The sequence below is a fragment of the Lipotes vexillifer genome, unplaced genomic scaffold (assembly GCF_000442215.2).
Source record: "Lipotes vexillifer unplaced genomic scaffold, Lipotes_vexillifer_v1.1 scaffold504, whole genome shotgun sequence".
Taxonomy (NCBI): domain Eukaryota; kingdom Metazoa; phylum Chordata; class Mammalia; order Artiodactyla; family Lipotidae; genus Lipotes; species Lipotes vexillifer.
The window spans coordinates 576,210-603,372 of NW_006785225.1; the positions used below are offsets into that span (position 1 = coordinate 576,210).

Here is a 27,163-nt window from a genome sequence, read left to right on the forward strand (position 1 = left end):
AGGGCCAGCTCTCCATGGCGGCCGGGCCGGGCTGGGCCGGGGCGGGGCAGGGGCCGGGCTAGAGAGCAGGGATTGGGACTCGGGGCCGGGGCGCGGGGTGGTGCAGAACACCAGCCAGGGGCGGGAGAGATACTCGCTTTCTCTGTTAGCCCTCGGGCCGAGTTTATAAAGAGCCCCGGGGGCGGGGGCGAGGGCGGAGCGGAGGCGGGGAAGGGGCGGGGCTTTCCTTTACTTCTCTCCTCTTACCCACTGCCCGGCAGGTGCCCCCACCTCTACCTCCCGCCCTCTACCCCGCCCCCGAGGCCAGATCCGCTTTCGAAGAAGCCGGAACCGAGTCCCAAAGTTGCTGCTCGAGGAGCAGCCGCCTCGCCACCCACCGCTCCCGGGAGAGGTCCGGTCGGTCTAGCCCTAGTGCCCTGCATCCGCTCACTCCTGCGCCCCGACACGCGCGCCCTGGGCGGCTGAGCCGCGGCTCCCAGGTGAGCACATCCACAGCTCACACTTGCTCGAGACGCCTGAGGACACGCTCAACCTGCATCCAAGTTCCCCACACTGACAGCACCGCCGCGGTCGCCGGGCTTGCCGGAACACCGCGGGCAACCAGCTCGCCCTCACCAGGCAGCCGCGGCCAACGCCGGCACACGTAACGTACACCGACGCCTTGCGCCGCTGCAGGTGCCTAGCACACACGCCCTGACGTGCTCTCACACCTAAGCTGCCCGTGGCCACCGACCGATTTGGGGCAGGGGGCTGGGGGGAGGAGGGTGACCGACCGGGTTCGCGAGAGTCTCTGCCCCGCCTTCCCCCTTCCTTCCACTCTCCAGCCCTGGGGATGCAGCAACCCCACCTCCTCCTGGCACACAAGTGTATATGTGTGGGTGCGGGTGTGTGGAGGCGCGGTTCTGAGGAAGCATCTAGGCCTCCCATTAACTCCAGCCCACCCTCCAACCCCAGGGACTCCAAGAGCCAGGCCAATGGGGACACCTGGGGAGTCAGTGAGGGCAGCCTCTAGGACAGGGTGATCCCCGCCCTGCTCTTAGGATTCCCCAGGGTATAAAATAAGTGAATGTGGGTGCATTTCCCTGCCTGTGTGTATGAAGTTCTGTGTTGATGCGGGGCCTAATGGCCCCCCACCTTGCCCACCCCATTGTCTGGCACCCTGTGCTTGGCATCCATGCCAGACTCTGCAGGCACTAGGAGTTGGTGTCAGTCCCTTGCTGCCAGGTCCTGTGCTGAGGTCAGTAGGTCAGCCCACGGCAGAGGGGTCCCTGCTTCTTATGGACCCTTGCCCAGTGCTTCATCCATGCCTGCACTAGGTCCTTGGAGATCATGGACCCCTCCCAATCCTGTTGCCCATTCTCTATCTTAGATGCTCAGCCTCTGTGCCAGGGCTTCAAGGCAATGCTTCCTCCAAAGCCTTTTCTGCCATACAGGCATGGCCCCCTGATGAGCCGGGGGAGTCTCAGGGATGGGCTGGGAGTCAGACCCACTTAAGGGGAAGGTGAAGGACCCATGTCCTTCCCAGAGCCACTTCTATGCTTCCACCTATTCCTCCTCCTGTAAGTACAGATTACAAGCTAGCCCTGGCCCAGGGAGGCAGGACTTGCCTGGGGAGGTCCTGCCTGACTTTGGGTACATGACCTTGTGTGCCTGTGTATGCCTGTATTTGTGTACACTCGTGTCTGTGGGCTCCATAGCTTGTCCATACACAAATGACATGTCCCTCCCTGTGCCATAACCCTGTATGTGCATGTAAGTACGTGTGTGTGTGTGTGTGTGTGTGTGTGTGTGTTGTGTGTGTTTTCAGTGACTCCCTTGGTCTGGGTCCATTCTCTGGAAACTCAGGGAAACATTCACTCTCCAAAACCTGCTGACTCCTGTTGTCCTGAGTCTGTGTCCCAGTCTCAGAGGGGGACACAGCACCCTTGACCTGGCCTCCTGATCTGAGCTGTAGACCCTGGGTTGGTGGGACCCTCCCCTCCTAGCTCTAGTTGTCCTACTGAGAGTCTGGCTGTGGTTTCTCCAGCTTCAGACCATTAAGGGCTTCCCCTTGGGACTGCAGAGGGGATGTAGAGGAGAGGAAGAGGGGTCCCAGGCAGCTTTCAAGGTCAAGGCCACACAGGTAGTGCCAGTGCTTGCCAGAGCAGGGAGGTGGAAGTGGGAAAGCAAGGTGAAAACAGAGTCTGAGAAACAAGATCTTATACTGTCCTGGGGAGGAAACATGAAGGATCTTGACTCATTGGGAAGCCCACAATGGGGAGAGAGACTTGCTGAGAGGGGATGTAGGGAATTGTCTTTGGTTGTGGAGTCTAGGATGGCTAGGATGGGCTGGAGGTATTGCCTGTTCAGCTTCTGGGACACTGTGCCACCTTAGACAGAAATATTAGTCTTGCATGGTTTGGGTCTCGTGGGACTGGATGATCTGTCACATTTTTATTTAACCCACCCCTCCAGAAATTCATCCTACTTCCTAGGCCAGGCGGCCAGGAGGCCAGGCGGTCAGGCCTCCTTCCCAGGATCTATGCGCCAGCCCCCTGTGACCTCCTCAGCCACTGACCCCTTACCTCTCATCAGGTGGAGACATTCTGGAAGTAGAAAGAAGGTGGTTCAGGCAGTCATGACTGGGAGGGGCTGGCCCAGCCCTGTCTGAGGCCTGGTGCCAGGCTGTGGCTGCCCAAGGGCAGAGAACCAGCCTCTGCCAGAACCAAGAGTCTGGGCTGGCAGGGTCCTCCAGGGAAGAGAAGGGAAGGGGGTGGGGGCAGACAGCAGGAGCCCCAGCAGATAAGGCCGGGCCGGGCAGGGGCCGAGGAATGAAGGGCAAGCGGAAGGAGCAGAGCCCCTGAGCCCCCCACCCCTAAGCCCTCAACCCATAGTTTTCCTTTGTCCTTAGTCTCACCCCTCGCCACCCGCTGAGTCAGAAACCTGGTGAGCCTACCCCCCACCCCACCCCACCCCCGTGCCCCAGGCTCTGGAGGGCCGTGCTGTGGCTGGGGCCTGGCAGGCTGGCTCCGGCCTGTTCCTGCCGAGCCCGGCGGCTCACTGGCCCCATCTACTGGCCTTTGGGGGAGGGCATGGCTCTGAAAGGAGTACTGGGAAGGTAACCTCTGGACCTGAGGATGGTAGGAACAGAAATCCAGGATGGGGCGTGCCAAGTGGCAGTCTCTGAGAGCTCATGTTCTTCTGTTCCCTGACCACACCAGGTTTCTGCAGCCAAGCACTCACTTATCACCTCTTCTTCCTTCCTCTGTGGTCAGGCTGTGGAAGCCTCATGCTCAGTCCCTCCCCCACCACGAGCTCATCTTCAGGTTCAGAGGCAGCAGAGTCCCAAGGAGGCCCTGCCTTGTATTCTGCTTACCCCCTGGCACCCCATCACTCCTCCCTCCTGGCACAATGGCAGAGGGGAGCCTCTTCCTGCCAGTGGCCAATCTCTCCACCCGAGTTCCAGACCCCATCCCTCCCCGTCCTCACAGGGAGCAAATTTTTATTGAGTTCCTACTTCATGCCGGGCCCTGTGCTGGGCACCATGGCTGTCATAACTAACCACTGGCTCCCTCCCAGCAGCATGCACGCTGGCTCGGCTCTGGCCTCTCCCTCTGGTAATCACAATAAAGAACTTCTCTCACTCAATCTTATATCCCTTTCCCCAAGCATTGTTCTCATGCTCCCCGCCACCATTCTCAGCCGCATTTCCCGAAAACTGTCTATAGTCACCATCTCCCCTCTCCGCTCCCCACTCTAGCTCTGAGTCAGCTCCTGCTCCTGACCACACCAAGGGTAGCCAATGAATGACATCCTAGTCCTCACATACCATGGATACACCTCTGCTTTCAGTTAACTCCTCAGTACCCCAGGCCCTTTCTCCCTGTGGCACCTGCAAAGCCACTGCTGCTGGGTTTCCTCCTACCTCTCTGGCTCTCCCTCTCAGCCTCCTTCACAAGCTTCTCTTCCCTGTGGGTGAACCTCTGGCTGTGGTAGCCTCATGCTCAGTCCCTCCCCCACCATGAGTTCATCTTCCTACTCACATATTGGCGACTCCCACGCTTCTTTCCAGCCAAGGCCTTGCTCTTAACTCCAGGCCCACATGTCCAGCTGCCCCCAGATGCCTCCCATGGACACCCATAGGCCCCTTACACTCAGCATGTCCAAAACTTGTCTCATCATCTTCCCTAGTTCTGGCAGCCAACCCCTCCTACCTCATCCTCAATCTTCATTCCATGCACTGGCCTCCAAACCTCTTGCTCTGTCCCAAGCCCTGGGTTGGGGTGCAGAAGCCTCACAGAAGCCTTTGTAGTGGGTATCATCATTACTATTTTACATTGAAGGAAACTGAGGCTTCCGGAGGCTAGGAAAATTGTTCAAGGTCTCAAACTCAGGTTCACTTAAGTTTGAATCTTGGACCAGCCCCAAGATTCAAAATCAAGTGTACCAGAGCCTGAAGTCTGGCTCTGTTAATGCAGAGCTAAGTTTGCCACATGTACCCTCTTAGACTTCATTCTGAGGGCAAAGGAGAGCTGGGAATAGTCTTGAGCAAATAAGGCCCCTGTCCCAGTTGGCCAGGAAATGGGTTTGGGGACAAGGAAAGAGGGGAGGCTGGGAGTCCTGTTGGTGCATCCCTACAAGGGACAGAAGCAAAGGTCTGTTTTGGGTAAACAGCCCAAAGTGCTCGTGGACATGTGAGGGCTGAGCCCAGAGGTAGCTGGGTGCCCATGGTCCCCAGCACATCACTCATGTGGCACAAGAGCCTGGGAGACTGCCAGCTCACCAGGCATGAATTGCATCCCCCATCCCTCTCCTCTAGGCTGTGCACCTGGAAGTCAGGCCCTTCGCTTACTGGGGAGAAGGGATGGGGAAATGCAGGAAGCCAGGAGTATCACTTGCATTTTCAAACCGTGTCCAGCACCCTTCTCTGAACTTCTTTTCTTTTGCTTCCAGGATTGAAGGCAGGTATTTGGGGATTAGGGCCCTCGAGTTTGGAAAACACTAAGAGAATGTGCTCTAAAGGGTTTTCTGGACCAGCCCCAGGGGAAAGGCAAGCCCAGCTGAGAACACTTGCTGGGACAGCTTGGTTAACTCCAGGTGAAACTGGTCTTCTTGGGTCCTGCAGTGAGGTTCTGAGTTATTCATAATCCTCTGCCACATTTACTATGTGCTTGCTGTGTGCCAGTCCTTGTGTTTGACTTCCTCATACTTAATTTTATTTACTGTCCTCACATTATCCCTATGATGCAGGTACTACCATTCTATACATAAGAAAACAGACTCAGAGAGATTCAGTGACATGCCCTAGGTCACTCAGCCGTCCAGATACTCTGCTCCCAACCATCAGGCAGCACTGCCCCCTGGCCTTCAGCCTAGGAGGTTGGCATTATTCAGTGGGCAACAGCCAGGTGAAAGCCTATCAACCTTTTAAAATTTGCTTCTGGGAGTTTAGGGGTTTTGAGCATGAGCCACCCATTTTTCTTGCTTGGCCCTGTGATAAAACTTTCTGCTCCAAAAAATTTTTAAAAATAAAATAAAATAAAATAAAATTTGCTTCTAGATTAGAAACATGTCTCCCAATGGTAGAATTAAGGCAAGTTGTTAAAACTAATTCCAAAACTTGCTTCCTTACAACTTCCATCACCCTGATTCAGGCCTTTTCTTGGCAGAACAACTGCAAAAGATACAAAAATTAGTTGCTGTTGGCTGGCTGGTTTAATTTATTTGCATATACATAATTCAGTCCCACCCCTTGTGGCTAATACCCTCCTTGGGGAGCTGTGGCTGTTTTCTGATTGCTGGTGGGGAGGCCTGTGTGTGTTGTTTTTTCAAATAAACTGAAACCAGATGGAGGGGGTTTTGTTCACTGCCCTGCCTCCAATTTTCTCCAACAAATTCCTTGAAAAGCCAACCACCTATGAGTGGTGCCTATTCTCCTTGGAGGTCCCTCACCGCTGGTATGCAAATAGCAAGTGGGTCTGGGATTTCTAAAAGTGAAAACAAAGAGAGGAGAAAGAAGCTTCTTGGTGCAAGGGCTTTCGGGCACATGGCAGGGTCATCTCCCTGTGGAGTCCCGATTTTCAGTCTGCACTTACAGTTTCTGTCCTCATCTCCTTCCCTCTCCCCTGAGTTGGGGATTGAGCTGGGCTTGAGTCAAAGTCACCTGGACCAATCACTTGGTGAAAATATGGATTTCAGAGCCCACTCCACACCTCCTTTGCAGTGCTAACCACTGGCACGAGACCCCAACTCTCAGGATGGGTTGATCTTTGAGTCACTGGAGAGGGTTATCTTCTAGAAGGGGCCCAAGCCACTCTTGCTTTCATCCTGGGAAGACCAGTTGCTCAAGATGGTTATAGAAATATTTTTAACCGCCAGCCAGGTCTAAGGCTTTGTAATGCCCCTCGAGCACCTCATCAAGAGATTCCTTGTTCAGAGTGATAAGCAAGGGTACGCACTGGTCACAGTGCCAGGGGTTAACATTTTTCTTTGGAAGTTGAATTGTGCATTGTCATAGTGAAGTATGACCCAGTACCCAGGCTGGGAGAACACTTCTTTCCCAGCTCCAACCTTCATTCCTAGCTCATATCTCTGTCCTTTCGGATTCCAAGGCTTTTTAGATAATTGTGTCAGGTTACATAAGCTTTCGAGATATGAACACTCAAAGGAAATTCCTCTGGGAGCAGGCATGAGGGGTTCTGCCACATAGTTTGCTTTAAAGTATTTGAGGAAAAATTCAGGTGCCTCAGCCCTGCACATTTCTGAAATAAAGTGAGAATAGTCAATGACTTTGTATGCATGTACCATTCCCCATAGAAATGAGGAAGCAAAAAGACAGATATCATGCTGAATAGAGAAACCCCTCCCAGGGGAGCATGTGCAGGGCCAGGTGGAGGCCAGTTGCAAAGAGGGCAGCTTTGACTGGGCTGCCATGGAAATCCTTATCAGCGCAGGATACCTTTTTTTTTTTTTCCCCTTTCTGCATCTGAGATAACACACGTGGTAAATACAGGCCTTCCATTTTCCAAGAAACATAAAATAAAAACTGAATTACTGGCAGAGAAGCTTTAAAATCTTTGGTTCCTAGGACACTGTGAATACATTCTCCACACACCCGTGATCTTTTTCATTTGCCTCCGAGGGATAGCCCTGCATCATCTCTGTTGCATAAGGTGCTGTTTCCAAACACCTTGTTCCTAACTGGAGACACAGAATAAGTTTTATCTAGGTCTGAGAGAGTTCTGGAGGGATGACATCATGTTCCAAGCTGCACTGGTTAGAGTCAACAGTGAGAAAGCTGCCAGTCTTCTCACCGAGGAAGCTGAGAGAATATTGTAAATACCAAGTGGCACTTCTTTCTTAAAGCATAAAATGGTCACAAAAACTACTTAACAAGGAAAAATTAATGGGAGGAAAATGTCCTGAATGTGTCAAATAAAAAAAATCTTTACAAGGGACATGGAAATAATAGATTTACTATGATGAAGGGACGGTAATATAGGAAAGTCAATTTTTACACCAAAAATAATTCAACAAGTATTATTTACCTTACAAAAGGCTTCACAAAAGAATTCCTATAAGTAGCTCTATCCTTTCATTTGTTTGTTCCCTCCTTCGTTCGTTCAACAAACATCTATTGAGTGCTTACTGTGTTCCAGGCTCCATGCTTAGGGAAGCCATGGTGAGTTAGATAAATATTCCTCCCCTTGTGGTCTCTGCGTCTGGCTGGAGGACAGTCCCTAATCAGATCACTATGCAGTCAAGGAGCCACTACTGACAGAAGGAACTAGACAGCAGAGTCTTGTGACCTCTTCTATTCTGAGGGTCAGAGAAAGTTCTCCTGGAGGAAGTGATGTGAGGTATCAAACGCATCACATGCAAAGGCGCCTAGTATAAGTGGGAGTCTGGTCCTTCACGGAAAGGGAGGTCAGGAGGCTGCAGAGGTCAGCTGGAGCCAGGGGGCAAGGGAAGTTTTGGAGGAGGTTTTGATTCTAATTTCATGGTATATCGAAATACTGCTCCCCGGGGAGCAGGGAGAGTCACTGAGAGTTGTAGCAAGAAGTAAAATAATCAGTTTGCCTTTTTTCTTTCCTTCTTCTTTTTTTTTTAAAGACAGCCACAAGCTGTGAGGAGAACAGACTGATGGGGATGGTGAGCCCGCAGTGGAAGCGAAAGACCAGTCATGAGGGCGCTATGTTTGCCAGGGCAAGAGATGCTGGTGGCCATGGGGACAAGCCAATTGGATGGGCTGACTCATCCAAGGCCCACTGGAAAGTGTACTGTGACCCAGACAAAATGGACCCAGAGAGCAAGAGCTGTGGCTAACCATATCCCACCAGGTGAATTTGATAATTAAAATTTAACTCCATTTGTTAATGAAATGGAGAGGATCATTTCCTGATTGAAAGACAAGTAGGGTCTAGATTATACATATCAATGTCCACTACCAATGGGACATTCTGTGTGCTTCATACGCAGGACCACATTTTTAGGCCTCATCATGGCTCTATGCAGTAGCTATTGTTATCCCTGTTTCACATAGGAACAAACTGAGATTTAGAGAGGTTAATGAATTTGCCCAGCTGGTGACTGGCAGAGCTGGGATTGAAACAGGTAACCACCGACATGCCCTGGGACAAGTGGCAAATCCCAGGAAGCCTGGGCATACATTGGTTCTAATTAAGAATGGGCTGCTGGATCCAGCCCAGGGTGGGAGGAGCTGCCTAGGAGTCTCTTCTGGCAATTCTAGGAGTCAGGTAAGCTAGCTTGGAACCTTGTGACATACATGTGCACAAGTTCTTTAAACCACAGTTGGGTTTTTTGGTCCCTACAGCCTGGGCTGTTCACCCTGGGCAGACCTGCCTTGCTGGTCAGGGGCAGCTGCTCTGGGCAGGAACAAGTCCTGCCCTAAGAGATGACTTCTGTCCCAGAAAAATGTGTCTCATGTTTTCATAGAAACTGTCCAGAGGGGGCAGTAGGAGCTGAAACTACACTCGAAGTAAAGGGAACCCTGTGGGAAAGAGCCTGGGGTGGGAGCGAAAGACTTGGGTTCCAGGAATGGCACCGATCAGGGGACAGGGATGAGGAGGTGGACAGGAGCTCGCTGAACTGGGCTTTCAAGCCACACTTTGGCATTTCAATTGATCCTAAAGGCAAAAGGAAGCCCTGGAAGTATCTTAAACAGAAGACTGATGAGGTGGTGTTAGAAATGTGTGGCCTTCCTCAGTAGGTGATGCCCTGGGCCGTGTCAGGTTCTGGATTGGTTACCACACCAGGATGACAGACTCAGAACACCATCAAATTGCCTGTGCCTTTAAGAAGCAAATTTGGCCAGAGGGAATCTTCTTTTCAGAGAGCCTGGCCTGAAGTCACTCAGATAGACATCGAGGGAATCTGGGCAGTCAGTTTTGTTTCAAATGAAATAGCTTTAATTGGATAGATGCATGTATGTACTTAACCCTATTTGAAACCCACTGTATTAGTTTCCTATTGCTGATACAACAAAGTGCCACAAATTCAGTGGCTTAAAACAACATGAATTTATTATCTTACAGTTCTGGAGGTCAGAAGTTTGAAATGGGTCTCACCGGGCTAATGTCAAGGGGTCAGCTGACTGGTTCCTTCTGGAGGCTCTAGGGGAGGATCTGTTCCCTTGCGTTTTCCAGATTCTAGAGGACACCTGTATTCGTTGGCTCATGGCTTCTTCCTCTATCTTCAAAGCCAGAAGTATACTGTCTTCAAATCTCTCTGACCTCTGCTTTCATCATCACATCTCCTCCCACTCTGACCCTCCCATGACTCTCTCTTATAAGGGCGCTTGTGATTATATTGAGCTCACCTGGATAATCTAGGATACTCTCTCCCATCTCAAGATCCTTATCATATCTGCAAAGTACACTTTGCCATGTGAGGTAACATATTCATAGGTTCCAGAAATTGGGATATGGACATCTTTGGGAAGCCATTATTCAGACTACCACCCACTTTAACAAATAAAGAGAAAGAATGATAAGCCTGGCAGCTAGGAGGAGAATAGACTGGAAGCAGGCAGGCTGATGTTAGGGAGACAGACAGAAGGCTGCTGCAGAGTCAGCAAGAAAGATGCTGGTGGTCTGGGCTACAGTGGGGTGGGAAGAATGAACACAGGACGTATTTCAGAGGGAGGACTGCCTGGTCTTGGGGACCGTATGGGTTAGCTGGGCAAGGACTAGGGGTAGACTGGGTAGGTAATGATGCCCTTCAGAGGGCCTGAAGGGAGGAGCAGGTTTGTGGCAAGGAGGAAGAGGGCAGACAGGGATATGTTGCATTTAGATACCCACGGGACACCTAGAAGTGCCTGGGAGGCAGATGGCCCCAGGGTCCAGAAGGCTTGACCTCCAGTCCCTCCCTTCCCTGTGGGCATAGAAGGGCTCACCCTCCACCTTGATTTCTGGGTCACCATCTCTTTTCGACCCTAAGTTCTACAATTCCAGATAAGAGTTGAGGAGTCATCTTGTATTTCTGAGGCCAGAGTAGCAATGATATTTATTCCATATCAAGTTTGAGTTTATCAGTCCTGGAAACAAGAATCTGCATGGTAGGGAGATAAAGACACTTGCACAGGACCCACAATTGGCATATGACAGAGCAGGAGTTGCTATGTTGCTTTTGTTGTATGCTTGTGGCTGATAATTTTAGGGACAGGGATGTTTTCTGTCCAGCCCATTCTGAGCAGGTAGCCAGCCAGCTGCTCACCGTTTTAGGGACTTGGAGATATGGATAGGACAGCTGGTGGAAGACAAAGTCTCTTCCTGTCTTTTGAGAAAGTCTGAGCTCATAGGAGGGTTCATTCTGAGTGTCCCCAAGTGGAGGGGAGAGGGAGCATTCAGGGAAACCAAGGTCAGCAGGGAGGTCCCTCAGGCAGGGAAAGGGAAGAGAATCTGCAGGCCCTGGAACAGAGGAAGCAAGTGCCTGTCCCCTGGCAGCCCCGGTGCAGCTGGCATGGCCCCACAAGGCCCAAATCTAAAAGTCCTGTAGGTGGGTGGGACAGTGGCTGTGGCCTTAGTACCAGAGAGGACCCATGACCAGACAGTGCTTCTCACAGTGTTTGCTCCTGCAGGAGATCCTGAGTCCTTGGAATAACCTGGGTAAAGAGAAGCCTAGTAGAGACCAAGACTGAATTTCCCATCAGCCTGAAATATGGGAGCTCCCAGTAGGATTTATGCTTGATTTAAAGGAAATAAAGAGGGCTTCCTTGGTGGCACAGTGGTTAAGAATCCACCTGCCAAGGCAGGGTACATGGGTTCGATCCCTGGTCCGGGAAGATCCCACATGCTGTGGAGCAACTAAGCCCGTGTGCCACAACTACTGAGCCTGTGCTCTAGAGCCCACAAGCCACAACTACTGAGCCCACGTGTCACAACTACTGAAGCCCACGTGGCTAGAACCCATGCTCCACAACAAAAGAAGCCACGACAATGAGAAGCTCGCACACCCCAACGAAGAGTAGTCCCCGCTCACCGCAACTAGAGAAAGCTCGCGCACAACGAAGACCCAACACAGCCAAAAAATAAATAAATAAATTTATAAATAAAGGAAATAAAGAAAGAAGATGTTATTATTATTATTACTACAACTACTATTATTTGGCTGCACCGCGGGTCTTGTGGGACCTTAGTTCCCCGACCAGAGATTGAACAGGACCAGGGATTGAACCCGACTAGGAATTGAACCCAGGCCATTGACAGTGAGAACGCAGAGTCCTAACCACTGGACTGCCAGGGAAGTCCCAGAAAGGAGATATTTTGAGCTCTTATACTTCACACTTTATATTATGGGCCACAATATGTATACTGTATTTATTTGTCTCTAGATCTGTCTTCCCCTTAGCCTGTAATCTCCCTGAAGGACAGGAATCTCGTGGGTGTTCCCCATGGTATGTCCAGTGCCCAGCACATACTCATTAAAAAGTGTGCAGGCTGACTGAGGGTCTCCCTGAGAGTGGTGGGCTCAGGGGGGCAACTGGAGGGGAACACCTCTGGGACAAGTTAGGATTTCGAGAAGACAAGCTGTGGACTGGGGGTGGGGAAAGTGGGTTTTTGAGAAGAAATGTTGGAAAGGAACGGAGAATGGTTGGGCTAGGACGCCAGGGGGTCCCTGGTGAGCCCCGCCCGGAGCCAGGGTGCCGGCGCGACATGACGCAGCGCGGTTTGGCCGCTGTGGGGCGCCGTAGCCCGCGCCGTTGCCAGGGGAACGGGCCCGCGCCGGACTAGGCCCAGCCAGTCTCAGCCTCGCTCCGCGGTACATCCAGCCCGCTCGAGCCGGAGCCGGAGGACTTGCGGGCCTAACCTCCCCCGCGCGGCCCGGGATGGGGCCCCGATCCGGGGCGCACCGCCTCCGGGTCCCGGGGACCGTCTCCGCTACGAGAGTCTGAAGCGCCGCCGCCCTGGGGTGGGTGGACGGCCAGGCGTGGGGGCTGAGCCGCTGAGTGACCTTGGCAAGGCCGATCTGGCTCGGTCGACGACGCGCAGGTGAGGAGCCCCCGCTGCAGTTCTCACCTCGAAGCTGGCCTGAGCCACGGGGCCAGAGCTGCCGCCGCCCGGCCGAGCTCTGCGCCTGGATACCGCGGCCTGGGCTCCAGGTACCGGGCAGAGCGCCGGCTTCCTTCTAGCGTTCATCCGGTTCACAGATTTGCATTGACCGTCTGCTGTGTGCCAGGCTTTTTGCCAGGCGCGGGGCCACGGAGGGCTCCAGAGAGGACGCTGCGGTTCTCCAGAACCCGCAGTGTTAAGAAGGGGCGGGGCGGGGTGTGCGGGGAGCAGGCGCCAGATACACGACTAAAGTGATTTCAGGTCGGGTTAAATGCTCTGGTGCTGAAATGAAGGGAGGTGGTGAGGGAGGGTCCGCTCTATCATGTGACTTTTAAGCCAAGAGCTGAAGGTTGAAAAGGAGCCAGCATTGTGATCAGGGTAACGGTGTTTCTGGAAGAGGCAAAAGCAAATGCAAAGATCTGGAGGGAGCAGGTACAGAGGAACAGCAAGCGTGAGGGGAGCCTTGAAGGATGCGGTGGCGATTTCAACTTTATCCTAGCAGGAGGAGGAAACCATTGAGGAGTTTTGATGAATTTCAAGTTTTGAAAAGCTCACCTCACTCTGGTGAGGTGAGCAGTGTGATTGTGACAGGGCACACCAGGAAGTCAGTTGAGGGCCATCCTAGTTCTGCCAGTCTAGCTGTGCCTCCTAGAATTTACTTAGTCTCTTTGAGACTCAGTGTCCTCATCTGTGAAAGGGGCATATTGTTCTGCATTTTGTTTATGAAGGAGAAAGTGAGGGGCCAGCAACATCTGAGACCAATGACTAGAGAGGCCTATGAGAACAATTTGAAATGATAGGACCTACCTCAGAGAGTTGTGAGGGTTTAATAAATGAATTCCATCAAAACACTTAAAGCAGTACCTAGCACAGAATAAGTGCCCTCTAAATGCTAGCGATGGTTATTGTTATTGTTGAAATACCGTAGGGGAGCAATGACTGGGGCTTGGATTAGGGTGATGGCAGCAGAAATGGTAAGAAGTGGCTTAACTTCCCTTCTTGAAGGAGAACTGGATTTAGAGATGGGTGAGGGGTGGTCCCTGTTTTTGTGGAACTGGTGGTTCACAGTGGGAGACGGGTTTGTAAACAGATAATCACCATGAGATTCAATAAAAGCAACATTGGTACTTAATTAGCCAGGTTTTTTTTCTTTTGTTTTTCTTACTTATCTGTTCTGTCACAACTTTGTTCTTAATGTCGGTTTCTTGGTGGGTGTTCCTCAAGGCTTGCTTCTACCATCATGGGAGTTGATTTCCTGGTTAAAATCAACAATGCTTGCCTCTGCTCACTGGCCTTGTTTCAGCTCCAAGTTGCTCCCTTCTTCTTGTCCTCTTTCCTTGGCTTAACTTGAATCCCAAATAGTTTGCAGTGGTTGCTTCAGGAAGAGAATGGCACAGGAAATGTCTGCAGACCACGTCAGCTCAGGAATGACTGAGGTTTCAAGCTTTTCCTGCCCTAGCATCAGAGTTCTGCGTGTTGTTGATGTGAGGAGCCCAGCCACGTATGAGACCAATGACTAGAGAGGTCTATGAGAAAGGCTTGAGGTTCCAATTCATTTTCTGGGAGTTGTTGTGATGTGTATCTCTTAGTCAAACTAGCCACTTCCCAGAATCTTAAGTCCAGAGACTTCTTTGGCACCTGTGGGTAATTCTAATAAACAAAGTACTTGCCCCTTGAAAGTTCTTTTATAAATGACATTTTGTGCTGTAAAACAGTGTGCACCACGCAGCATTTTCTTTCCAGCCCCTCCCTTAGATGGTTAAATTGGGCATCTGTTAAATCTCAGTGAAAACGGGTTTAAAAGTAGATCCTGGGAAAAAACCAGAAAACTTGTTTTGAAGTATCCATAGAAAATCACACACACAGCAACCATAAATCCTCTAGCTAAAAGAAAAGATGGTTGGGAATGAAACCTTCCTGTGGCATGCACCTTCCCTTTGGGTTCTGGAGTCACGGGGAGCTGAGCTGACCTTCAGCTGAGAACTGGAACAAGGTCCTGCCCAGCTGCTCCTCTGTTGTGCTGCCTGGTTGTCTGATTCCAGCTTTAACAACAGCCCTAACAGCTCACAGGGAGCTCTTCATCTGAACAACTCAGAACTTCTTTCGAGAGTGAGAAAGCATTGAACTAAAACTGAGTGCTCTTTTGTTGCATGGTTGTTAGGCAAGATTTCCTTGTTTGCCTGGCGCAGTACTGGGCTCTAGATCACACGAGCACATTTGGTCCACATGGCAGCCCACTGGGCCCAGGAGGGTAAGAGATGACACCCTTCAGTTATTTATTTGACATATTTTTTTTTCAAAAGTAGTACATGCACATGGTAAAAAAAAAAAAAAAAATCCAAACAGCACCAAGGAGTACATAGTAGAAGCAAATCTCTCTCATCCCCAGCCACTGGATCACCTTCTCACAGGCTATCCCTGTTTGCTTTCTTGCATTTCTTTCCAGAGAGAATCTGTGCATATAGGAATGTAGATGTCTATCCATCCACCTTGGTTTTCACTCACTCGTAGCACACTCTACAACTGTCCCACATCTTGCTTTTCTTCTTAACTGTGTATCAAAAGTCATTTCATCCCTCATTATTTTTGATGTTATATAGCATTCCATTGTGTGGATGTGCCATATTATTTGTTTATATTGTTTTTTGTCCTTTATTATTACAAACAAGACTGCAATGAATCTTTGTGCACTTTATGAGCATATGTATAAGATAAATACCTAGAAATGGAATGTCTTGGCTCAAGGGTATATGTGTTCTCAAGTTTGGTAGACATTACCAAATTGCTTTCCAGCTAACCTTTTTGAAAAATAAATAAAGGAGAGTTCCAAAGAGATGGCTTTGTGAAATTTGCCCACCAGGTTCCTCAATCTGTGAGTGGCAACACAGGGACCAGAACCAGGCTATGTCTCCAGGCCTAGCCCTCTTCCCTGGTTCCAACCTGTTTCTCCCTGTTGGTAACTCACATCTCCAGGCCCTCCAAGCCCCCACATCAGCCCTGTCACCTCTCTTCTGACCCCATCACTGTACATTCCCAGTTCTGTGGCCTCTACCAACAAACCCTCTGGTAACTAAGTAGATTCTTTCCTGAAATTCTCAGACATCTTGCAGAAATGCAGGGATGCCTACAGCCTCTCCAGGGCTGGTACTTTTCACCTCAGTCTGGTTCTTTTGCAATGCTATTCAATCTCAGAACAACATTCCTAAATGTTTTTTTTGGTGAGAGTAGAGGTGGGCAAGAGGGAAGTGGACCAGTCAGGTAACTATTCTGTAGTTCATAATGAGAACCTGAAATGGTAAGATTTTCCTCACTTAAATTAGGCATATAAATTAAGGTAGCCTAACCTTATTTGGAAAATGCTATTTTAGACTTTTAGCAAGTCAATGTTAACATAGATTATTGTCATCCTAGCAATGGCCTTCCCCTTGTTGGGACAGGAAGGGACATGCACAGGCCCTCCAGCCTGCCTCAGAAGCCAGGTGGGCCCTTGGCTTACCAGGGCAGTGGCTACCTTTGGCCTAACACTCCACGGGGTGGAGTGTCTCTACCAGCTTAACTCTGTTGTTTGTTCGTGGCAGCAGAAGGTACTTGAGAATCTTTTGTCAAGGTCCACATACCTCTCAGCCCACCAAAGATGCAGCAGGGCATCAGGGAGCTTGTGGGCTTGACCCCCGCTTCCCACCCAACTCCTCCCAATACACAGGGCTGCTGGGCTGCTGCCCTCCCTAGGCCAGCCTGCTGTGGTGTCACCTCCCCCCATGCCTTTTCGCTTCTTGCTCATGCCCTCCTTCCCAGTGTGAATAGAAACCTTCCTAAAACACCCATCACCTTTATGTCAACTCCCCTGTTTAAACTTTCTGTGATTCCCTGTGGCTCTTTCAACAGTGCCTAAACTTACTCACCTGGCCTCCTGTGATCACCTTGTTACTGAACCAAAGTCGGATCTGCTTGCCCAACACGTAGCAAAGCCAATCTGCTGACACCAGGCTGTGGTGAAGGCAAGTACAGTGTTTACTGCAGGATGCCAAGCAAAGGGAGTGGGAGACATGCCTCAGGTCCACTCCAGCTTGGTCTTTGAGTTAGAATTTTCCTTTTTTTTTTTTGGTGGGGGGAGGGAGGAGAACAAAGAGGCTGGGATTAATCGTTGTCCTGTGACATTTTTGTGACATTTCTTAATTGTAGTTTCAGGAGTCAGAATGTCTCTGGTTTATGATTCTTTGGCCAGGTGGTCCATGGCTCAGGGATCTGTTAGCTCATCTTGCCCTGGAGAAACAACCTGAGTTTGTACATTAATGATGACATCTATAGTAGCAATTTTAGTACATTAATGATGTCATCGACAACAGCAGTTTTAGTCATGTGACTCTGGTTGTTTAGTGTTCAGTTAGCACAGGATTGAGGTCAGAGGTGACTTGAAAGGGAATAAAGTTTTGGATAGAGAGATTAATCATAATCTTGGTAAGGGAACTTGGTTTTAGGGGCACTTGGTTTCAACCTAGGATCTGACCCTGCAACTTCCCAGGGCTCATCTCTCTCCCTCTCTCTCTCTCTCTCTCTCTCTCTCTCTCTCTCTCTCTCTCTCTCTGGATCTTGCCATACTGAATGGCTGGCGCTTGCAGGACTGCCAGAATACCCATTCACCCACTTCCTTGAAATCTGTCTGGGCCCCCAGAAAGCAAGCCCCTGAGGGCAGGAACATGGTCTCATCTGTGTTTACATCTTTAACGCACAAGGGGGCTGGACCGCAATAAGCACTGACTGGGCCAAGGCATGAGCGCACAAGCTGGCCATGTTGTCTGGTAGCAGAACCGTGCATCTTTTAATCTGGTCTCCTAGGGAAGCGCTGAGGGGTAGGACAGCCAGAGAAGTCCCTGGGTCTGGTGACAGTGCCTGGTCCCATCCATGCTTGAAGCCTCATCTTGGATTCTCTCCTACCTCCAAGCCCTTTTTTTTTTTTTTTTTTTTTCTTGCGTTATGCGGGCCTCTCACTGTTGTGGCCTCTCCCATTTGCGGAGCACAGGCTCCGGGGCACGTGAGATCCTCCCGGCCCAGGGCACGAACCCGTGTCCCCTGCATCGGCAGGCGGATTCTCAACCACTGCGCCACCAGGGAAGCCCCTCCAAGCCCTTTTAATCAAAATTTTTGGGGCCAAAAGAATTTGTGGCCACCAACTCCACAAGGGAAAATGTCATCAGTTAAGAGTTGGTTGTCTCGGGCTTTGGTTGCAGGTGGCATGGTACAAGGCTGCCACCCCTGCAAGGGACTTAGACCCAGCAGCACCATCCCCTCATCCATGGTCTCATACAAGTGGTACCTCTCTGGGCCAAGGGTACTGGGGTTTGGTATCAGAGCAACCCCTAAGGCTGTTTGTGGTAGGCCCCTGGCCTCAGGTGGTGACTCCTCCTGCCTCAGGTGTCAGGGATGCAGCAGCACCGGGGGTGTCTGTGGCCACTGCCAGCCCACTCCGGCAGTGGGGACCTGTCAGCCAGCCACGTACCTCTGCTTCTTTCTTTATAAACTACCTCAAGGTGTTGGGTTATTCAGGTGTGAGGATGGCAAAGAGAAAGTCAGGACTTAAGAATCCCCATTAATGGGTTCCCTTCAAAGAAGCTGCCCTAGTGATATGGCTGGAGAACCTATGTGGAAGCCACAGGGATTTGTCCTCCTGAGCAGAACTGCCCAGATCAACTGTATACACTGGGCTTGACCGGATGATCTTTGTTCCCAAAAATCAAGGACAAAGATTTGCCACCTCTGGGGACATTCCAAATAAAGTGAGGCCAGCTTTTTGATCACCTTTGTCATCTTTGATCAAAGCTGAGAAGTTTAGAATGACAATCCAGTGGCCCAGCTCTTATGACAGTGTGTTCCTAGGGACTACTGACTTAAGAAAGCAACTTGAACCAACCCCATCACTTTGGGCATAACCTCATAAAACCTCACAGAATATCAGATGCAGTAGCCTCCTCAGTCTGGAGAGATGAGGACACCCCAGAGGGCTATTTTAAAGGTAATCATAACGTCTACCATTTAGGGAACATTTATGTGTCAACGCTTTACCTACAGTTTTGCTGATCTATATACAGCCCTAGGTAGGCATCCCTACCCCTGTTTTTCAGATGAAGAAACTCAAGCCACTCAACTAGTAAGTGAAGAACCAGGACTTGAACCTAGATCTGTTTCCTCCAAAGCTGGGGCTCTTTTTTCACCTTTCATTGCTTTTTACTGAAGACAAAGCAAATGACCAAAGAATTCCAGTGGAGTCCCTGGGAGAAAACTAGGGTCACTCCATTTAGCTTTGTGATGAGGCTACTCAGACTCTCCAAGTTTGGTTTACAGGAGGCTCTGGGCCTCAGGTGGGATGAAGGGCAGAGTGGCTGAGTGTGAGTGTCTGGTAGCTAGGGTAACAGCCATGGGGCTGGCGTGGGGTGGGGTGGGGGGGGTATGGGTGCCTGGCAACTGTGCAGATTGAAGGCAGGGCAGAACGGGCCAAATGGCTTTGGGTGAGTCAGGATTCCTCATCATTTACCGTGCCCACATTTCCTTTTATTTCAGATGTTTTCAAGTCAGAAAACATTTACTGAGCACCTACTATGTACAAGGTATGTTCTGGGTGCTTGGGGGAGGGGTTGTGGGGAACAGAGGTGAATGGATCACAGTACCTTTGCTGCCCTTAGGGGGAGCTGGCATAACAGGGGAGCAGACATGGAGATGGCAAAGTGTTCCAAACAGCAAAGTGACGCCCAATAAAGACTGAGTGTGAGGGCCCCCTGACTAACTTGGGACATCAGGGAAGGCTTCCTGGATGAGGTGATGCTTGCAGTGGGCTCTGAAGGTCAGGTCACATTTTGTTGGGTTTAGAAGTGAGGAAGGTGTTCAAGGCAGATGTGCTGAGCAGGGTCTGCCATACCCTTTGGCTTAGTCAGACTCCCTGGCCAACAGGCGTGGACTCCTGAAAGGAGAGTCCAGCTGCCAGGGTTTTTTCTGCAGCTCTTGACCTTCCCACCAAGAGCTCCGAGTTGGCCTGTCTACCCAGGTGGGGCACTGCCTGCCCAGGCTCTGGTCCCACCTCAGGCCCAGAAGATACTGGGGTTGGGCTCTTTCTCCCGTAATGACAGGCCTACCCATCTGCCCTGCATGTATCTTTGACCACTGAGTCAGCTCTTGGGCTGAGCGATGGTGGGATGGGGCTAAAGAGTGCTGCCATCTGGTGGTTTGGCTCTGGCCAAGGCCTGTCTCCCTGAACTCCCTCAAGTGAGTCAAAGGCATCAGCTCACCTTTTTGTTCTCACTGTACCAGGCCCACATTTACTTAGAGAAACATGGTCATTTCCACTGCTGGAGGGAACCAATGAGGATTCCTCCCCTCTCTTGTGTGCTGGCTTCTCTCCAGCCAAGAAGCCCCAGGTGGCTTATCTGAGGCACAGGGGAGATGGTTCAGGGTTCCCTAGTCCTTAAAGGGATTACATGCTTGCTGAGGGGCAGAGGCCAGGTCCCTCTTTTGAACACCTCCACTCCCTGTTTCCCTAAGCAAAGTGTAACGGGGCCCTCTCTGACACTTGCATTTGGGCCTCAGGACAGAGGTGACTAATCCTGACAGAGTCAGCATGTGTTCTCATCGCTCTGGCCTCAGCCTGATATTGTTACCAGATGAGAACATGTCTTATTGGGTTTAACTCTGATGGCTTGGAGACAGAGCAGAATAACAGGCAGTCACACTGTGAGCTGAATAAACCCTGGACCTTCCTACCTTGTCCTGGCTAGGACTGGGGCCGGAACTTGCTCTGGGGCTTTGAGACTAGCAGTCTACTGCCATCCTCCCTCACTGCCAGGCTCCTCATGCTAGGGCCCCGGATTCCCCTGCAGAGTAGCTGGAGATGGCTTCACATACCAGCCTGCCCCCCCTGCTGAAACCTGACTGCAGGCACAGGGCTCTGGGCTCCAGCCTGGGCCTCCTCAGGCTAATGATCTTTCTACCCTTTCTCCCTCTGGAGATGAACATCTGCAACAGGCCCTCTAACAAGACAGCCCCTGAGAAGAATGTGTGGACAGCACCTGCACAGGCCAGTGGACCCTCCCTGGAGCTGCAGGGCCAGCGGTCCCGCCGGAATGGGTGGAGCTGGCCCCCTCACCCGCTCCAGATTGTGGCCTGGCTGCTGTACCTCTTCTTTGCTGTGATTGGCTTTGGGGTCCTTGTTCCCCTCCTGCCTCACCACTGGGTGCCTGCTGGCTATACTGTATCCTTGGGAAAGTGTGGGACTGGTACATAGAAGAGTGGGGACAATGGATGGAGGGACATGGGCGAGGCCTGAAGCTGGGTTCCAGAGCCTCAGAGAGTGCAGATGGGCCCTGTCTCTGCCTGGGGGGACCAGTTGCCTACCTGCCTGGCCTCCAACCCCCATCTGACCCCTCTGCCTGATTGGGTGAGGGAACAGGCCTAACGAACCTTGGAGCATTGAAAGCCCCACACAGATGGGAACCTCATCAACTGAGGTACCACAAGAGCAATTACAGAAGAGAACCTTAAAGCTCTCTTTAAGCTAATTGTGTCCAGAGCTCAACAAGGGATAAAAGAGAGTACCTTATTCCATTTATGAAATATTTTTTCACTTTTTGGAAAGAATAATGGTAGAATTCCTTTACATGGTAAGTTTCCTGGTACATTTAAAATATGGTTTTATTTACAGAGATTATTATGCTGTACCCAGGACTGTTTAGGAGCTCATTGATTTTATAAATCAGACTCTTTTAGGGTAAGGTTGAATTGACAAGAGGAGGGATAAATATGCCCTGGAAGCTCCTGGGAATTGTGACAAACATGAGCTTGCCTGAACTTAGTGATGTGACTGCCCCAGTCCTGGCTACAACCCCCAGGAGCAGAGGATGTGGCTGCAAGTCTGGGCGATTGAGGGGCAGCATGTGGCCATGTGCCCCAGTCCAGAGGGTGCCCATGAGAGTGTGCCTTGGTGTGTGTGCTTCATGGAGATGATTCTTTGGGCCTCTGGGAGAAGGTGGCCTAGGGTGAGCTAAAGGAGTTAGCAGGGGTGAATTTGAAAGTCTCAGGCGTAGAGTCAGCACCCTTCAACTCAGCCCTTTCAGAGCTGCACAAGGCTGAGCAGCTTCTGCCAGCTCTCCGCATCTTAGCCTCCTCCTCTATCTGACAGGAGGAGTCCTGCCTGCTTTCCAGGCAGGGGACAATGAGCACACAAGGATGTGTGTGTGTGAGCACCAGAACGTATGAGCCATGTATGTGAGCATGCTCTCTTGGGAAACCATAGAGCCCTTGGCTGGTGGGTAGCCAGGGCAGGTTGGTGGAGAAAGACTCTAGAGAAGGTTGTTGGTCTCCGACGCCAGCAGTGTCACTGAGGGGCTTCCTGGTTCACCGGGGCCCAGGGCCTAGTCATCAACTTTGTACATGAAAACTAGACTTTCTCTGAGGTGACCAGCAGGGCTTAGTCAGTGCTATTAAGTAGAATGCTTCATGGAACATTCCTCCCATGATCCGGAATGGGTACACCACTCACTCGGGACTACCTGGCTTTCTGCCATCAGGGTACCTGGGAAGCCAGATTAATAACCACATGTTTTGGAGTGAGCAGAATCAGAGCAAATAACAGTAACCAAGAGTAACTAGCATTTATTGAGCACTTATATGTGCCAGGCACTGTGCCAACCCCTATACATGGATGATCTTGTTCAACTCTCATAATAATCTGTAAGGAAGGTGTTCTCCCCACTTTCATAAAAGAAACTGGGGCTCAGAGAGATTATAAAGTTTTTTTTTTTAATTTTTATTTATTTTATTTTTGGCTGTGTTGGGTCTTTGTTGCTGCACGTGGGCTTTCCTCTGGTTGCGGCAAGCAGGAGCTACTCTTCATTGCGGTGCGAGGGCTTCTCATGTGGTGGCTTCTCTTGTTGCGGAGCATGGGCTCTAGGCGCTCAGGCTTCAGTAGTTGTGGCACGTGGGCTCAGTACTTGTGGCATGCGGGCTCAGTAGTTGTGGCTCGCAGGTTCTAGAGCGCAGGCTCAGTAGTTGTGGCACACGGACTTAGTTGCTCCGCGGCATGTGGTATCTTCCCGGCCCAGGGCTCAAACCCGTGTCCCCTGCCTTGGCAGGCAGATTCTTAACCACTGTGCCACCAGGGAAGCCCTCAGAGAGATTAAATGACTTCCGAGGTCACACAACTGCTACCCAGTGAGGCCAGAAGGACTGCTCAGGCAGTCTGACTCTGAGGCAGTGGGATGGTTTGAGGGTTTTGTTCTCCCCATATTTATTGCTTTGGGCAATGCTGGAGGCTCATAGAACCACCTGGTTTGGCACTCCCATTTCCAGGCCTGAATGGTTCTCTGTCCTCCCATCAAAGCTACCTTCCTTCTGCAGGCTCCCTCAGGGGCCCCTGCAGAATGAGGTAGGGTAAGGGTGTGTACCAAGCACTCACCTTGCACCTAGAACTTGCCTGGGCCCTAGGGTTGCAAAGATGGGTAAAACAGGGCCCCAGCTCTAGGTGTTCCACTTCCAACAGGAGGAAAGCCTTGTAGATTGGAGAGCATCACATGGTAAGTATGGGGGTAGGGATTCATACAGCAGACTGTGGGTGCAGGAGGAGGGCCATGTAGACCAACATCACCACCCAGATGCATACCTGTTGCTCTCAGCTCCCCTCCTTCCTTCTTCCTGGCCTCTCTAGGTACTCTTGGCTCCGCCCCTTTCCTTCATCACCTATATCCAGTCAGTCATCAAGCCCTGTTGATTTTGCCTCCTAAAAATCTATTGTATTTGCCCTCTTTTCTCCCCACTGCCATCTGCCTCTTTTACCTAGATGACCATTTCGTTTCCAAACAGGTCTCCCCACACATGCTGTCACCCCGGCCAGTCCATCTCTATCCCTGCAGCCAGAGTGCCCTTTCAAAAAATAAATATGATAAAGTTACTCCCCAGCTTAACACCCTCTAATAGCTTCTTCCTGCCTTAAGGTTCAAGATCATCACGGCTCTCCACATTCTGGACTCTGCTTATCTCCCCAGCATCTTCTTATTTTATTTCCTCTGTTGTTCTCTGTTGCAACAACACCGGTCTCTGCCTGGAAGCTCCTAGCCTCTCTCTCCACCCCAATACCCAGCTAAGTTAGAAGTCAAGACCTAGCAGCCCATGGGCCAGTTTGGCCTACAGATTTTTTTTTTAATTGAGGGATAACGAACACACAAAATGGACATATCTTAAGTGTTTCTTTGGCAGGTACATTTAAAAAATTATTTATTTCCTTGTCAGCATTTTAAAAATGAGACGCCTCATATATCCAGATACAAATCCATATTTCTGGTTCCTTCTGAAAAGCCAGAATTTGGTGACATGGGCTCTCTTTCTTGCATGGCACCAATAAGCTGAGCTGGAACCACACATCTAGTTGGGACTCTGCTTGTTCCCAGTACCCAGCCAGGCCCCCTTTCCTCTTTATATTACCTGCCATGTTCCTGTTATCTATCTGTTTCTCTCTAAGTCTCAGCTGAGATGATACTTCCTCAGGGAAACTTTCCAGATCCCTTCAGACTAGACGAGGTCACCCAGTTACAAACTCACATAGTCCCCTGAACTTTCGTTATTGCAATCAACCTACTCTTTGATTAACCTCTGTGTTTTCTGCCAGACTGTAGGCTCCTTGGGGCTAGGGACCAAGTCTGTCTTGCTCCTGCCATATCCTCAGTGCCTGGCATAGAGCAAGACCTCAGTAAATAGCTGAATGAATGAACCAGGGGGGTGGGGGGGGAGGGAAGAAGTGTTGGAGCAGGCAGGAAACTAAATGTTTGCCCACATTCAGTGTGTCTGAAGAGAGCCTGGAATGGTAAGGAGTAGTGGTTGGTGATACCAGAGAGGTTTGAGAGGATCCAGAGGAAAAGGGGCCGTGAACACTGAGCTGAAGAGTAAACTTTAGCTTGAGAGCCACTGCAGGAGTTTAAGTAGTCAAGGCTTTAGGTTTAAGCTTTTCAGAGCTCACTACCCAAGAAAAGGGTACTCAAGGGGACGCAGACATGAGAAGCAGAGTCAGGAGACTATGGAATAACCCAGGCAAGCGGTGACAGCCTGACCCACAGCCAGGGCCGTAGGGATAGAGAGGTTGTGTTGGGCCACAGGATTGTCTCTTTCAGCTCTGGTATAGCACATTAGGGTGGAGCCTGGCTCCTGCAGACATGTAGGAAAATTTGGCTGCTAGGAAGAGGAAGAAAAAAAGGAGGTTGGACAGCTGATGGATGGAGGATAAGTGATGGAGAGATGATGTCTACTTGGCTAGCAAGAGGATGGATGGATGGATCAACAGATAGCTAGATGGAGGGTGGATGGCTGCCTGGGTGGAGTCTATTAGTGAAGTTTTACACATTCACTTTGCAGTAAGTTGTCAGCATACTGTGTCCAGCATTTGGTCTAACTGCTGAGCAGATAGATCCTGGAAGATCTGTGTTTCAGGAATTAGCCATGCTGCCCCCTGGCCAGCCCCTGAACATGTTAGACCATCCCAGACATTCAGCCCCAGGCCTCCAAGTACCTGGACTCTAGATTGGGGAGGCAGTGGATATATGAGGCCCTGTCTGCAAGTGATTCTCCAACTGGCCTGGAAGAGGATGTCTTCTTCCTTCTCAGAGCTGACTTCCTGTGACAGCAAGATAAACAAGCTTAGAACTTATATTTTGGGTCCTTCAACCTTTAAAGGATGATCTCTTTCAGTCTCATTTCACCATTTAGAATCGGAAACCAGGTCAGATTCTGAGGTAAGATCAGCCAGGGCCTACGCCAGGCCTGGATTAGTTAGGCCAGGGCCCTATAGTTGGTCTCCTCAGCAGCAGCAGGCAGTGCTGGCTTGTGAGCTCCATTACCAGATAGCCCTTCTGCTCTTCCATATGGGGCGCAGGTATGAGGTGGCACAGGTAGGAGGTGGCACAGGCAGAGAGTCTCTGCACTGGGGAGTCACATGTAGGTAGAGAGCAGTTCTCTGGCCACAGGAAGCAGAAGTGGGGCTCTCAGCCGGCAGTGTGGAGTGAGTCTTTAACCTGTTGGGCCAGTGCATGGGCGCCATCTTTGCTGGTCACCTCGTGGTGCACCTGACTGCTGTTTCCATCGACCCAGCAGATGCCAATGTGCGGGACAAGAGCTATGCTGGGCCCCTGCCCATCTTCAACCGCAGCCAACATGCACACGTCATTGAAGACCTGCACTGCAACTTGTGCGACGTGGATGTGTGAGTGCGTGTGGACTGGGTGTGTGTGGCCGATGAGTGTGCCCGGGGAACTGCCAGTGGGAGCTGAAGGCAGACAGGGGCATGCCCAGGCTTTACAGTCATTCTGAAGCCTCAGAACCCTCTTATTTCACACATTCAAGAATCTTAGTGGAGTGACAGAGAACTGGGTGAGGGAGAAGGTGATTGGAAACAGAAGATGAGGAATAGCATTTCCAACAAAGTAGGAAACAATTGGCACTGCCACAAACACTTCTGATGACTAACTCTACCAGTAATCACCCCCCTTCTCTCACCAGCATTCCCAGGTATGGGCAGAGAGGGGAGCAACACTTGACTACTTAACATGTGCTAAGTGCTTATGAACAACCACCCTGCAGAGTGGGCAACATCTTTCTCACTTCACAGAGGAGGAAGAGTCCAATGCTCAGAAAGGCTGAGTGGCCTGAGGTTGGTCATATGGCTACTGGGCAGCCAGATTCACAACCCAGCCTGCCTGGCCCCGAAGCCAATACTGCTATCCTTGTTTATGCACGAGGAATCTGAGGCCCAGAGAGGCCAAGTGACTTACTCCAGGTCACATTGAGGGGTCAGAATGTACAGAGCCCATACCCCCTTGGCTGGTCCAGACTGCCTCCCTAAGTCCCTCTCTGGAGCATCCCAGTCTCCCAGCCTTAGGTAGGGGATCAGGCATGGGGGTATGGTTCAAGGCTAGCTCCACACTTTTACTATTAAGCCCCAAGCAGCCTGTTGAAGGGGTTCTGTCCATAGGACAGAGGAAGAGCCAATGGCATTAAGATGCTGAGGACTTCGGCATCAGACCATCCTTTCTTTCACTAGACACCAGTCAGCGCGTTGTTCCTCAGTGGATGCTCTGGCAGTTGCTTTGTATTCCAGGGCTCCATTCTGTTCTGGGGGAGGGGGTCGAAATTTATTCTTCCACTCTCCTTTGGCCTTTCCTGGTTCCTCCCTGGGGCAGGGAGACTCTCTTGCATTCTTAATGTAGCCTCACCTCACCTGACCCACTGCGGTGAACTGCTTACTGCTCACCCAGATGTCTGCTTACCCCTCTTCCTTTGGCTCCCTTTGGATTAGCCCAGAGAGACTGGGGTTTTCTGGAAGAATGCCAGGAAAATTCCCATAGTCTGGCAGAGAAACGGACTCAAAAAATGGCGATGTCAGGAAGAGCAACGCAGGCCCTGGGTCCAGCAACCTTGCTCTCTTCTGCTCCCTGGCCGGGCAGAGGGGGTCCTTGCTTGGAAAGGAAACTCCGTTTTCGTTTCACGCCACTATCACCCGGGTGCACTGTCCCAGAGCGGGACAGTATAACGCCGCCTACACCACCTCCCGCCGCTGGGTACACCTCCCGTCCCCGCCCCCACCCCCACCC

The 27,163-nt window shown here is 50.9% G+C and overlaps 2 protein-coding genes across 2 annotated transcripts in view; one reads left to right on the top strand and one right to left on the bottom strand.

The window, feature by feature from the left end:
* The window catches only part of HSD11B2 (hydroxysteroid 11-beta dehydrogenase 2), an 18,330-nt gene extending 5,695 nt beyond the window's left edge, over positions 1-12,635 (bottom strand). The window contains exons 1-3 of the mRNA XM_007457326.1: positions 12,516-12,635; positions 12,350-12,403; positions 616-750 (exon numbers count right to left, since the gene is read on the bottom strand). Of these exons, the coding sequence (XP_007457388.1) occupies positions 616-750; positions 12,350-12,403; positions 12,516-12,635 (309 nt within the window). The remainder of the gene's footprint in view (positions 1-615; positions 751-12,349; positions 12,404-12,515) is intronic.
* Positions 12,636-19,141: 6,506 nt separating this feature from the next.
* Positions 19,142-27,163, top strand: part of ZDHHC1 (zDHHC palmitoyltransferase 1) — a 13,580-nt gene continuing 5,558 nt past the window's right edge. The window contains exons 1-5 of the mRNA XM_007457327.1: positions 19,142-19,150; positions 20,542-20,784; positions 25,601-25,776; positions 26,073-26,081; positions 26,182-26,223. Of these exons, the coding sequence (XP_007457389.1) occupies positions 19,142-19,150; positions 20,542-20,784; positions 25,601-25,776; positions 26,073-26,081; positions 26,182-26,223 (479 nt within the window). The remainder of the gene's footprint in view (positions 19,151-20,541; positions 20,785-25,600; positions 25,777-26,072; positions 26,082-26,181; positions 26,224-27,163) is intronic.